Source organism: Vanacampus margaritifer, chromosome 2 (assembly GCF_051991255.1).
Source record: "Vanacampus margaritifer isolate UIUO_Vmar chromosome 2, RoL_Vmar_1.0, whole genome shotgun sequence".
NCBI classification, from domain to species: domain Eukaryota; kingdom Metazoa; phylum Chordata; class Actinopteri; order Syngnathiformes; family Syngnathidae; genus Vanacampus; species Vanacampus margaritifer.
In genome coordinates, this window is record NC_135433.1 from 36,887,648 (window position 1) to 36,900,678 (window position 13,031).

At 40.2% G+C, this 13,031-nt stretch overlaps 1 protein-coding gene across 1 annotated transcript in view; it reads left to right on the top strand.

Moving 5' to 3' along the window:
- The window catches only part of LOC144043086 (MAM and LDL-receptor class A domain-containing protein 2), a 56,645-nt gene that overhangs the window by 35,474 nt on the left and 8,140 nt on the right, over window positions 1-13,031 (top strand). Inside the window, exons 22-41 of the mRNA XM_077556325.1 lie at window positions 561-708; window positions 949-1,168; window positions 1,563-1,683; window positions 2,709-2,841; window positions 2,921-2,996; window positions 3,075-3,230; window positions 3,725-3,850; window positions 4,146-4,361; window positions 4,446-4,565; window positions 5,718-5,879; window positions 6,004-6,095; window positions 6,760-6,927; window positions 7,554-7,730; window positions 7,803-7,911; window positions 9,978-10,100; window positions 10,192-10,291; window positions 10,437-10,596; window positions 10,960-11,074; window positions 11,158-11,301; window positions 11,811-11,998. Of these exons, the coding sequence (XP_077412451.1) occupies window positions 561-708; window positions 949-1,168; window positions 1,563-1,683; window positions 2,709-2,841; window positions 2,921-2,996; window positions 3,075-3,230; window positions 3,725-3,850; window positions 4,146-4,361; window positions 4,446-4,565; window positions 5,718-5,879; window positions 6,004-6,095; window positions 6,760-6,927; window positions 7,554-7,730; window positions 7,803-7,911; window positions 9,978-10,100; window positions 10,192-10,291; window positions 10,437-10,596; window positions 10,960-11,074; window positions 11,158-11,301; window positions 11,811-11,998 (2,854 nt within the window). The remainder of the gene's footprint in view (window positions 1-560; window positions 709-948; window positions 1,169-1,562; window positions 1,684-2,708; window positions 2,842-2,920; window positions 2,997-3,074; window positions 3,231-3,724; window positions 3,851-4,145; window positions 4,362-4,445; window positions 4,566-5,717; window positions 5,880-6,003; window positions 6,096-6,759; window positions 6,928-7,553; window positions 7,731-7,802; window positions 7,912-9,977; window positions 10,101-10,191; window positions 10,292-10,436; window positions 10,597-10,959; window positions 11,075-11,157; window positions 11,302-11,810; window positions 11,999-13,031) is intronic.

Below are 13,031 nucleotides of genomic sequence, written 5' to 3' on the forward strand. Positions count from 1 at the left end.
CGTCCACAAATCCATTCATTGTTTATTTTTGCTCCTACATAAATTTTAAATTTAGGTGCTGGGCAATTACAGTGGTATTGAGATTTTGGAGTAAAAGAGTAAGATATTTTGGCTTTGTTGTAGGCAACATGCTTGGAAAAACTTGAAGAAGCCTAAAGTACACTTCGAAGTGGTTCTCAAATAGCTGGAGCCGGAAATCCCTGATATCCTGCCGTGCCGTTATAATCGGAAAAACCCATTACCTTTTTTGCTGCCATTGGTCGTCTTCTCCTGTTCTTCCGTAAATGTAAAGCCAAGGTTTTTCATTGCAAAAGTGACAAATTTACATTGCCTAGCTACAGCTTAATTCACATCCATACAAGGGGGAAAAGGCACCCAGCCACTTCCTGTTTGGTAGCTTGACAACCAGTGACAAAAATAGTAACGGCCATCCTCCCTGCTCCCTACCTCACGGTGAACGCTGCGCTACACAAGTGCGGTGTGAAAGCCCCATGACTTGCTGTTGTCTGAAGATGAAAAATATAATTAAATATACGTGCATGACCATGTCGTATCTCCAGGTACCGGCTTCCTGCTGGAGCATCTAACATGCTTTCTGTCCATGTGCGGAGCGGCGAAGTGAGTGAGGCCCTTTGGCAGCGGTCTGGAGCTCCATCTTTGGACTGGGAGGTGGCAGAGGTCACTGTGTTCTGGCCAACAACGTTCAACGTATGACCTTATATTTTGGAAGTATGGTGCAGTAGTGGTTGGCACATCTGCCCTTTGCATGTGCTGTGAGTTTTCTCTGGGTACTCTGGATTCCTCCCGCATTCCAAAAACATACACGTAAATCCTCTATGCCTCCTATGCACATAGTTAGATCACACTGACTGCATAGGCTTCATCTCAGCACAAGCTTTCTAGAAAATGAATGGATGGACTGTACTTCCTCCATTATACTTTCCCAAGGTGGTGTTTAGGGCATCCCATGAAGCAGGCATGAATTCCACGGTCCAACTAGATGATTTTTCCATGACGAAAGGGGCTTGCTCTCCCACGGCCAACTGTGACTTTGAATCGGGACCGTGCAACTGGCTCAACACGCTCACTGAAGATGGACACGGCTGGGTGCTGGCAAATGGGGGCTTCCAGGGTCCACCTGCAGACCACACCACCGAATCCCCACAAGGTAGAGTCGCACTTTGTTTACTAATGCCTTCAAACTGAGACACAGACAGAGGGCTTTATTTCAGAGACTAACGTAAATCCTACACTTTGTAACTTTACCAAAAAGACAAATATTAATGCATGTACTTCATTGAATATTGAGTCTCAGGTTGTCTGACTTAAAACATCTGCTCACTGATGTAGCGAATACCTCACAATGTGCAACAGATGATTAATTGTAGTCACGCTAACCATTGTGGTGAGTTACTCCAAATTTACTGTACATCCTGTGGTTGTATATACTCCCTGTCCCAAATAAAAATATTGTGTGGGAGTGTTTGACAATCCAATCAAATGCTGTAAGGTGCTGGATTCAGTCATAACACTGCAGCAATTGATTGTGTGTTTGCTTTCAGGTCTCTTCTTGTTGAGCTTATCACCACACAACAGCATCATTGTGGCTCGCATAGCATCAGAATGGATCCAACTCAAAGATTCCGCAGCCTGCCTCAATTTATGGTACCACGTGGATAGCAGGTCAGCAGAAAACAAAACACACAACCTTTTTCTCACCAAACTGTGTGTTGACATTTCCAAGGATGCACTTTATCTTGCTTGTTTCCTCATGGACTTCCTCAAACTGTGAGCACAATCACCTGCTTCATTTTTGCAAAACAACACGTACTCTGGGTCAGAGTTTAGTACACAGAAAGTAAACTCACACACACATGCACCCCCGCCCCCACACACATGCACTAGCATTTTAAAAACAAAACATTCTGATTTGACATAATAATTAGATTTGAATTATCTGATCCCCAATTTATTTTTAAATATATTACTTGTAAATAATTACAAAAGCACCACTTTGGTAAATAATGAACAATTCTTCAAAGAAAGAGGCTTCAAGCTGTTTAATGCCACTCCCGGTTGATGTTTACTGTCAAACTAAGCATAAAATAAAGATAATTACAGCTTGTATATCTAAACCAACCACATGGCTTAGCCTTTCAGTCTGCTAGCTTAATGCTAATTCTAACTAGCATCTATGCTATAGTGTTCATACGCTTTTAAGCAACAGATTGAACACAAACAGTACAGCAACACATGTAGAAAGAAAATACAACAGTACTTAGGCATATATAAGTTTTTATATTCTGAGAAGCACAACTAATAATAATGTCTTACTGATGAGCTGAGAGTAATTGAGACGTCGCAATGAACAGTATATCCGTCCATCTGTTTTAAGGTAGGCACACCACAAAAAAGAACACAAATACACATTACACAGAAACACATTTTATCATCATGCTTTTGATTGTTATTTAACATTGTCAAACTAGTTACGGGACTGGAATGACTTTTTATAGTCAAGAGCTCAGGTACTCCAGGCATCACTGTATTGGAATATAATATTCACCTTGTTCAACACTAATGGTCATATTTATTAAACAAGAGGCCATGCATTTGACTGAAAGCTCTTAAACAGTCTTAAATGTGACTTCTTTAAGCCTAGCATAACGAGCAGTATACATTTTTTTTCCTAAACGGATTGAATGCAGCGAGTCCGGGGTCTTGCGAGTGCTCATTCACTCAGGCCCATCGGAGGACGATGTGGTTTTCCAGAGAAACAGCACCAGTGGACACGGTTGGAAGAGCTTCACTCAAAGTTTAGAGCAGCGAAAACCTTTCCAGGTAACCCAGAGTAGACTTAATAGCTGATCTAATTATGTTTGGTTGCAATGCTGCAGATGATCTGTCACATTGTGTTTAGTTGCTGATTGAAGCACATACAAACAATGGCTTCATTGCCATCGATGACATCAGTTTGACACCCGGTCCTTGTCAAGGTACTAGCTTAGTTGTGTTTATCTACTACAGTACGTCTCAATATATTTTAAATAATTCATTATCATTTGTTCTTGCAGTGAATGAAACAATGTCGACGTTTATGGGCTGTACATTTGAGAACGACACATGTAGCTGGGAGGACGTTAGCGTCGGCCAGGGTCAGTGGGAAAGAGGAGGGAACGCCACTGGGAACACTGGACCGTCTGTTGACCACACGCTCGGAACGGTGCTTGGTGAGGCCATACACCCAAATTGCCTTTCTGTCGTTTCCTCTACTAATAAGTCCAATATTGAATATTCAGGGAAACAATGGTTTGTCATTGGGGTGGTAGGTACCTCATAGTCCTACATAAAACGGAAAATACCAACAAACACCAAATGTCACTATTTGTGAGAGGCCTATTTTGTCATGCTGTAATTTCTGAGCATTGTGGCATTTTGACAAAAGCATGCCAGAACTGATTCTAGGGTTAGGGTTTGAATCTTGGTTCTTTGTAGAGGTTATATGTTTTTGTGTGCTTGTGTGGGTTTTCTCTGTGTACTCTGTCTTTCTGCCACATTATAAAAATATGCATATTAGGTTCATTCAGGACTGACTATATTGTCCATAGGTGTGAATTTGAGTGTAAATGGTTGTTGTCTGTTTGAGGACAAGCACTATAGCAAATGCGCAAATGGATGTCTCTTTTAGCCTGGCCTTGCTGACATCAGATTCTATATTTTCCAGGCTGGTACATGGCAGTGACTCCGAACAATAGGGATCACATGAGCCCTGCCGCCTTGCAGAGTCCCATCATGAAACAGGCCAGTGTTGCCTGCACGCTCCATTTCTATTACAACATGTACGGAGAAGGTGTGTTACAATATGTGCTACCATTATTAATGAAATTGGCGAGTTTTCTCTTAACTTCACAATTGCTTGTTTTTAACCCGAAGACAGCGCTCTGGTTTTCATGTTTTTGATTACAACTCAACTGTAAACGTAATGTGCACAGGCAAAAAACAAATCTTAAACAGCAGCAGCTGCCGTGCTAGCCTTTAGTGCATTCCATAAGTCTGCTCTGTGCAATCGCTCTTCTTTCAAGAAATAAAAACCTCAACGTTCAGTCTTGCCCTGTTTAATAACAAAATCATTCCAACCTGTGCAGACAAGGAGGAGTTGAAGGTGCTGCTCGGTGAGAGCTCTCGCACCACTGTCCTGTGGTGGAAGTCGGGTGGCGGTGCCGATTTGTGGCAGCACGGCGAGGTGTCGCTTGGTAGAAGGCGTCAGGGTTTCACCGTCTTCTTTGAAGCCACCCGCGCTTTCGACAAGGCAGGCTACATTGCCGTTGATGACATTAACTTCACCAGCTGCAAACTGCCAGGTAATAAGTTCGACAGTTTGGACGCTGAGTGTGCTTTTAGGGTGAGATGGTCACTGTTTTTGATTTTTGTTTTTTTTCTTTCAGAGCCCCAACCTATGTGCCCAGAAAATATGTTTGCTTGCAATAATAACGCGTGTGTGGAGAAGAACCGAGTGTGTGACTTCACAGATGACTGCGGCGATTGGAGTGATGAGAGCAATTGTGGTAAACCATTTTTATTGTTTTTTTGTGATGGAGCCTGGGAAAAGTTACTGGAGTTTTCATTCAATTCAATGTGAAATATATGACATCGTATCGTAAGGCAACACTGTAGTTTGAAAAATAATAAATGTGTGTTATCAAGCCGGAAATCACATAAACACTATTTTGCGTTCACAGCTGCACAATTTTCCTTCAAATCGTGCTAAACCCAGTAAATGAGAAAAACTACACTTAGGGCTCCAGTCTGTATTTGTGCCCAACACAAGCCTGGTATGCATCGTGTCGTTAACTCTGGACTAGTTTGGTATTTTTGCAGACGCACAAAGATTGACGGAGTTAGAAAAGGGAGTTTTGCACCGTTGTAGTCATGAACAATCTATTTCGATTCACAACTAATTGAAATGGTTCCTCCTTTTCCCTTTAAAACCAGCACACGAGAGGTGTGTGCTGCTTGACATGGCGGAAGCAGAAACTGATTATTTGGAGTCTATGCAGGAGATCAAAACATGCAAACTATGTTTATAAGGAACTGCAAGTAGACCTCCACGGTGCAGATGATGTTAAATTGGCCAGAGCTATCACAGATTACCGCTGTGATGTGGGCACTTGTGACCGCACCCCTTTAAAAACACAATATGAATGATGATAATTTGTGCAATGGATTGATTTCTACTGTGATTCAGAAGGTGCCATGTACATTGTTGTCAGATTCAACAATTAAATATGATGACATCCATCATCCATATCGGCTGAGTTCAGAATCTGTCAGCCTATACCAAATTGGGCTTACACGACCTGCGCCACAACTTAGACCTGGTTCCAGCTGGCGTAAAGTTTAGTCTGTGTTCTGCCATGCAATTTGTCAGGTGCACCAGGGACTTGAAAAGAAAACGCCCTCGGAATGCCCAGCATGGCGCAAAGTCGTCTGCCAAATTCCCAAACTCGCTAAACAAGGCTTGAACCGGCATGAAAATCAGGATGCGCCAAAGTTTTATGCTCAATCCACTTGTGCTTCCTCCGAATATATCGAATACCGAACATAGTTTTAATACTGAAAAAAAGGGTCATAGTGCATAACAGCTACTTTGCTTGGTTGACTTTTCTGTCTCTATTTGTCTTTCTTAAACACTTTCTGTCCCTGATGATTAACTACAGAGCAGCAGGGTGTGACAGAGCGCTGCAACTTTGAACAAGGCCTGTGTTCTTGGACTGAAAGCCATTTGAACAAACCTGGAGCCAAATGGACTCGACAAAAAGGACAAGATGCCTGGCCTGCTGATGGACCTCCCCGGGATCACACCCTCAACAATGCTGCGGGTGACTGAAGAATTTGCAATGCACCGAGTCTGTTTTCTTGACATGCAAGTCATGAAATGGGTTTGTTGCCATGCCATTCATTGTTCATGTTTCTTCTTTGATGTGTCAAATACTATTTTCTCAGGTCACTATATAACTCCAGGGACTCATCTCACAGAAAGGTGGCAGTTATTGGAGATTCTCTCCAAAACTTTACTTCCCAGCTCAAATTGCACGGTGGGTTTAGTTGGAATTCATGTTCCATTTTGTGACAATGCAGGACACTTGCGTACACTTTAATAATCAGCCGCACATAAATGTGAGTTATCTGAACCAAATCATCATATACAGTAAAAGTCAGCAAATCTTGCTCAAATGAAACTTCCACTTTGCAAGTATCTAAAAGATTAATAAGTCCACCAGTATTTTTGTTTTTTATTGGTGTATGTGTGTGTGATGATAACAATTGAACCAGCAATGCAACTTACTGGGACACAAAAAAGAGTCTCACAATTCAGGTCAATAAGAGTAAAACTATCAATTTACTCTAAATTGCATACACAAATGAACTCTATTAAGCATATGCTAATTTAAATACAATGTTGCATAAAGTATATTAATTAGCTAGTGCGTCTTCAACAGATGAGTAGTTTTACTTTTTTGGTTTTATTAACAGTGGTTAAAAGAGTTACTTAACATTGTTTGCACAGTTAATAAAGATTTATGATGACAAATTAATTCACTTTGCATTATATCCAATGTAGCAAAAATGTATTGGCATCAGTACAATTACGTCATAGACTAATTTAGCAACATTCTGTTTCCATTTTTCTGTGTTTAGAACCCAAAGTTAACCAAGTAATAATGTGATTTTTGCATGGATGTGTGTGTGTCCATGTAGATGCGATTCTTCTACTATAGCCTGCAAGACGCTACAGGAAAACTCGTAGCGCATTCCAGGACGTTCCGCTCCGGTACTGACGACACCGTACTGTGGCTCAGGACGGACTCACACAATTACAACTGGCAAAGTGCACATGTCACATTCTCATCCTCCGTCAAGTGCAAGGTGAGTGTACTAAAAGATATTATCTAAATGTGCACCGTAGCACGTGATAATAGTGTTGACATTACACATATTCACTTCTTTTCCCCTGTCATTTAAAATAATAGACTGCACAAATGCAGTTTATTCTTGGCCCAACAAGCTCTTCATCCATGTTAACGGCTGTATTTACAATCACTTGACAATTGATGTACATTAGGCACAATGTACATTAGGTACACATACACCAGCTTGAACAGATTGATGGCATTCCTATTAAATCAATTGGGAAAAATGATTCAATATAAAGTACTGTAAGCGTCTTTTGAGTTTCACAAAGCAAATTAAACTTGCAAGGCAACACTATAGTTTGAATATGACTCAATATGACTCACTCAGTTTCCACCGTACATACATTTATGGCCTACAATTTTTTATTTTTTTTTGGGGGGGGTGGGGTTGTGCTTCTTCTTTTTTTCTGTACTGCCACCAAAGTGTACCATTGATGGCAATGAGGAATGTTTTGATGACCGTAAAACTGGAAATAGAACTTAGTGTGCAAAACTCTAGTTTCTACATTCAGGGCTACTTAATGAAAGATTAAATATTTAAAAATAATAATAAAAACAAATGGGATGTTCCTTCCTAAGGTTGTTTTCAGGTATGAGCAAGGCGCTGGTGTCAGAGGACACGTTGCACTAGATGACGTGTCTTTCTCCAAAGAGTGTGCCTTCGATCCCGACAACAGCCCACTGCCTGAAATGTCGCCCACTTCCGCCTCCCCGACCACACCTTTAAGTTCCTCTTCGCCCACCAACCCGTGTCAGGTAGATACTTCTAAAGGCTATGACATGACAAAGCATGCAGTGTGTGTAAATGTATTTGTGCTTACATTGCAGGATGATGAGTTTTTTTGTTGGCGTTCAGAAGGGAAAATGTGCATTCTTTCCACATTTAAGTGCAACTACCGTTCTGACTGTCCCCAGGGGGAGGATGAGGATGGCTGTGGTAGGTTGCATGATGCATTTGCTGTTCTGTTGTTGTTTCTTTATCCTGTAATACAGTTTCACAACATGAATGAGAGGTTGATTTTTACTCAGGAAGTTACTTTGATTGTTCATCCAAGCACACTCATTCCCCTTCAAAAAGTGTTGAAATAATGTGGCCTATTTATTTGTGCTGTGCTATTGAGAACATTTGGGTTTGACCATAAAAAGATGAGAAGAGTATCATTTCTTTTATTTTAAAGAGTGAAATACATTTTTGAATTGAATTGAATTGAGTATGAAACAAAAGATCAACAGTTCATATTTGACTTCCACATATTTAAAACTGGATCGGTTATATTTAGAAGGTTACTTCTCTGTCTAGCTAATAATATGCATGCTCTTTTGAGTTTTCAATTTAATTCAGATTTATTTCACTCTTTAAAATAAAAGGGGGACAGAAAGAAGTAAAAACTTATATATTTGCCCCTGATCAACAACAACAACAAAAAATCAACACAAAATGAATTACAGTGAGCGGTCAAGACGCTTTCGATGTAACAATTCTATGAAATCATTCAACAGCATGTCCTTTGTGCTATATATATTTTTTCTAGTAATTGTGGTTTTATACATTTTTTAAAAATACAGATAGACTGAGAAGATTTTGTTTTACAATCGAGATTGTTCCACAAACTTTTGTCTTGTTCTATATTTAGGTTTGGAAAAAATGTCTATTCCTCTTAATTTGTACTCACTTTCCCTTTTTTAAAATTTGCTTTGTATATTGACTAGTAAAATTTCATGATGGGCTTTATACATTATTTTAAGGCGGTTAAACTCCATCAATTCGTTGAATTTTAAAGTTTTTTGTTGTATAAATAATGGATTAGTGTGGTCTCTGTATCCACAACCGAAAACAACACGAATAGCACGTTTCTGTAGAAGACAAATGGGTTCGGTGTAGGTTTTGCCAGCACACCCCCACACGTCAATGCAATAGGTCAGATATGGAACAATCAATGAAATATATAACAATAACAAAGCATTCTTGTTCAATGATTCTTTAACCTTGTGTAAAACTGCTACGGTTTGGGATACTTTAGATTTAAGATATTCTATATGCGATTTCCATGTAAAATGTTTATCAATAATAATACCTAGAAACTTTATTTTTTTAGTTTTTTCTATTTATATTCCCTGCACTGTCAGTGTTGCTTAAACTATATTTCTACAACTGAAAATCATAAATCTGGTTTTACTAATATTTATTGACAGTCTGTTGGCATTGAACCACTTCATAATATTATGAAACTCTTTCTCTGTTACTTGTAATACATTTAACACTGGAGATTGCTTTTTAAAAGGAAATGAATTAGCCTCACTGTTGCAATACATTAGGAGTGGTTTATAGATGTGTGTGATGTACAATTATCGCATTAGAGGGACAGGCCTCCACCAAGGCACTTGCCATCAAAAGTTTTTGTTAGAAAATAGAGGGAAATGTCCAGAAACGGTGGTAATGTTAGCAAAAGCTATCGGTAATACAAATCCAAGATGTTCCTTTTTTCAGCTTCCCTTTAGCCAGTAAAATGCGCTCACTATTGGGTTTAAGCCTGGTGCAAATATAGTCGCTAAAATAAAAAGATTGGCTTTACTGTTGCAGTACTTTTGGAGAAGAGTGTATGAATGTTTGTAATGAGAAATGATCATACTATAGTGACAGCCTCCACCAAGGCACCTTGAATGTTGTCATCAAGAGTTTCAAGAGGCAAAATTAGTGAATTCCTCTTAACAGACCTCACACCACAGCACAAGAGCTCAGGATAATAATAATGTAAGAAATCTGACATTCTGGTCTTTGCTGGCCTTAATAAAAAGGGAGAAAAATGCTCGGTACAATGTGTGTAATCAGACATCAACAAAGTGAATCACAGTCGGCTGCTGCGTCTCATCAAACGGGAAACAGCAGCTGCGTTGTTGTGGTTTTTTGTTTGCTGTTATTCTCGAAAAGCATGTGACTCAGGTGCGCATCCTTGCCGTGTTCCCAGCATGCTTGTTGACTTTTGGCCTTTGCACGTTGTGCAGGTCCATGCACATTCGAGAGGGGCCAGTGCGGCTGGACGGACCCCGGCCAAGGGCAGAGGAGGTGGCGTAGGCAGAAGGCAGGCAGCAGCGCTTGGCCGCCCACCGATCACACCACTCACACAGGTGGGGCCCCGTCTGGAAGGGAATTAGAGACAACTTGTGACCACGCATGCTCTGAGTCAGAGGCTGACAGTGTTTTTCTGTGGCTTCTCAGGCTTCTACATGAGCGTCAACTCGAGTCTGGCGTCGGCACCGAGCGAGGCCCGTCTCCGGAGCCCCCGTCTCCCGCCCTCGTCGCCCTACTGCCAAATTCTGTATGTTTGCTGTTATCCATGTTGTTGAATGTTTGAGTGACACACAGCTCGACATGTCCGCCCCGGCGAGTTGCTCAACCCTCCTACCAGCTACCTTCACAAATCCAACACTCTAACTTCTTCCTTCCTTCGTTCCTCCACGCAGGTTTCACTTCCACATCAGCGCCGAGTGTGCTGGCTCGCTCAGAGTGCTGACGTGGCAAGTCGGTGGAAGTGAAGAAATCCTGTGGTCACGCAGCCGCAACACCGGCAGCCACTGGACGCCTGAATCTCTGCCCCTGGGGCCTCACCAGCAACCTTTTGAGGTGCCCAACCCATAAACATGGCATCATGTTCTCCCGCCTTATGTTGCATCCAAATATTGTACATCATAAATACTGCATGCACTTATTTTATATTTAATTATGTAACTTACAGCACACATTGAAACGCCATCAGCCACAACATAAATTACACCGGCACAATCAAACATGCTCCAATACAAACTACTCTTTTATAATAATTATATCATAATAGGAATAGATTGGTTTCATGTAGTGCTCTTTTAGACACTCAAAGATCCGGCTTCCAAAATGTGAACATTTTATGTATATTGTCTTTGAATTTCAAGATGCATTTAATTACGCAAATCTAAAATCAAGTCATGTATAAATCTTTTTTTTTTTTAGGTTATATTTAGTAGTTGGAATAATGCCACTTGTAGAGATGCGGCCAGTGATGCTCGCATTGTCGCTGTGGATGACATCTCCTTTCTCAACTGCGACCAATCCTTCCATCCCCCAGGTAAATGACATTTGGGAGCTGTGAGTCCTCATCCTAAAACACGCAAGTGGAGTCTTGACTTTTTTTTGTCACCTCCTCCTCAGGCCTCTCCGCTTTCGGTTGCACTTTTGAAGACGGCCTTTGCGTTTGGACACAGGGGGCCGATGACCAGCTGGACTGGCTCACTAGGTCGGGTCCAACTGAGACACCCAACACTGGACCTGCGGAAGACCACACTACAGGAAAAGGTTTTTTGACACGATTAAACCGTGTTGGGAAAACTTTTATGATCAACGGCCACATTAGTTTTTTTGTTTTTTTTGTTTTTGTTTTTTTAAGGGACCAACTGATTTGCGTATGAAGTAAAAAAAAAAAAAAAAGTTTGAATATGTTAAATTTGATATTTTATTATTTTATAGTTGATTAACCAATTATTTAATAAAATTAAATGTACAGTATATGTAATTTATTTTATTTACGTATAAAACTGTTAAATGCATTTTGATTAAATCATTTTAGAGGAAAAAACAAAAGCCTATGCAACAAATACTATGGGACTCTTCATAATGTAAATGTTCTTTGGGCCTGATTAAAGAATAAAGTGTGCATACTTTCACCACCCCTGCTATAAAACCTTGCAGCCTTGGGTATCATGCCAGAAACATCATCTATGAAGAGGCATTTGGCATAAAATGTCATAGATTTATTTATACTGTGTTGATTTCATATGCACTTCAATGTTATTGTTGTACCACAGGGAAGTACATCTACATAGAGAGCTCCGTTCCAAGTGCAAAGAGTAATGTTGCCCAGCTCAAGTCTTCACTACTACCACCTGCAGTTCAACAGGGATACTGTCTCATGTTCTGGTACCACATGTTTGGAGCCACCGTCGGTTCTTTGCGAGTGTTCCTACTGACACCCGAATCAATGGAGAAAACACTGGTAAAAAAAACAACAGCAAAAACAGGAATTTATGTGTATGGTATTTGATATTTTCTACATTGCTGCCTTACAGTTCTGAGGTTCAGGGTTAGAATTTGCATGTTCTCCCCTTCCTTGCATGGATTTTCTCTGTGATATGCTCCAGCTTTTTGGAGACCCTAATGGGGACAAATGCTATAGGAAATGAATGGATGGATGATATGTTTTACAGCCTAATTCCAATGCAGTTGGACGTTGTGTTGTGTAAAACATACTGTACATAAAAACTTCTGGAATTTTTTCAAGCCATACCACATTATTGGGAACGCAGCATCTCAATAAATTAAAGCTGAGATTTGTCATCTCAAATGTACAAAACCCAATACCAATTAAATTTGCACATTGTGTAAAAACCAGTAAACCTATAATCAGTTTAAATACACTAGAAAGATAAGATATATGCTCAAACTGATGAATATTCTCGTTTTTTTTTGTAAATATTCTCTTATTTTGAATATGATGCGTGCAACATGTTTCAAAGAAGCTGAGACAAGGGCAACAAAAAAACTAAGAAAGTTGAGGTTGAGTTTGAGTGTCATGACCGGGTATAAAAGGAGCATTGTTTGTGCTACATCTACAAATGCAAGTTAAAACTCTGCCATACAAAACAGAAGCCATATATCATCAACACCCAGAAAATGCTGCCAGCTTCTCTGGGACCGAGCTCATTTCACACTCTGCGTTTCCTCTACATTCATTTTGCAGCAGCGGCCTGCTGCTCCTAAATCTTAAACCGCCGCTCCTTTAAGGCTGGAGGGGAGGGGCAGAGGAACACAGTGGGAAATATGCCCCTGTCACATGTTTTTTGGAATGTGTTGCAAGCATCAAATTCAAAATTACTGAATATTTACAAAAAGTTTTTTTTTTAAACAGTAAATATATTTTCTTTGTAGTGTATTCAAATGAATATTGGTTAAAATTGATTTATAAATCATTAGATTCTGTTTTTATTTACGGTTTACAAAACGTTCCAACTTCATTGGAATCGGGGTTT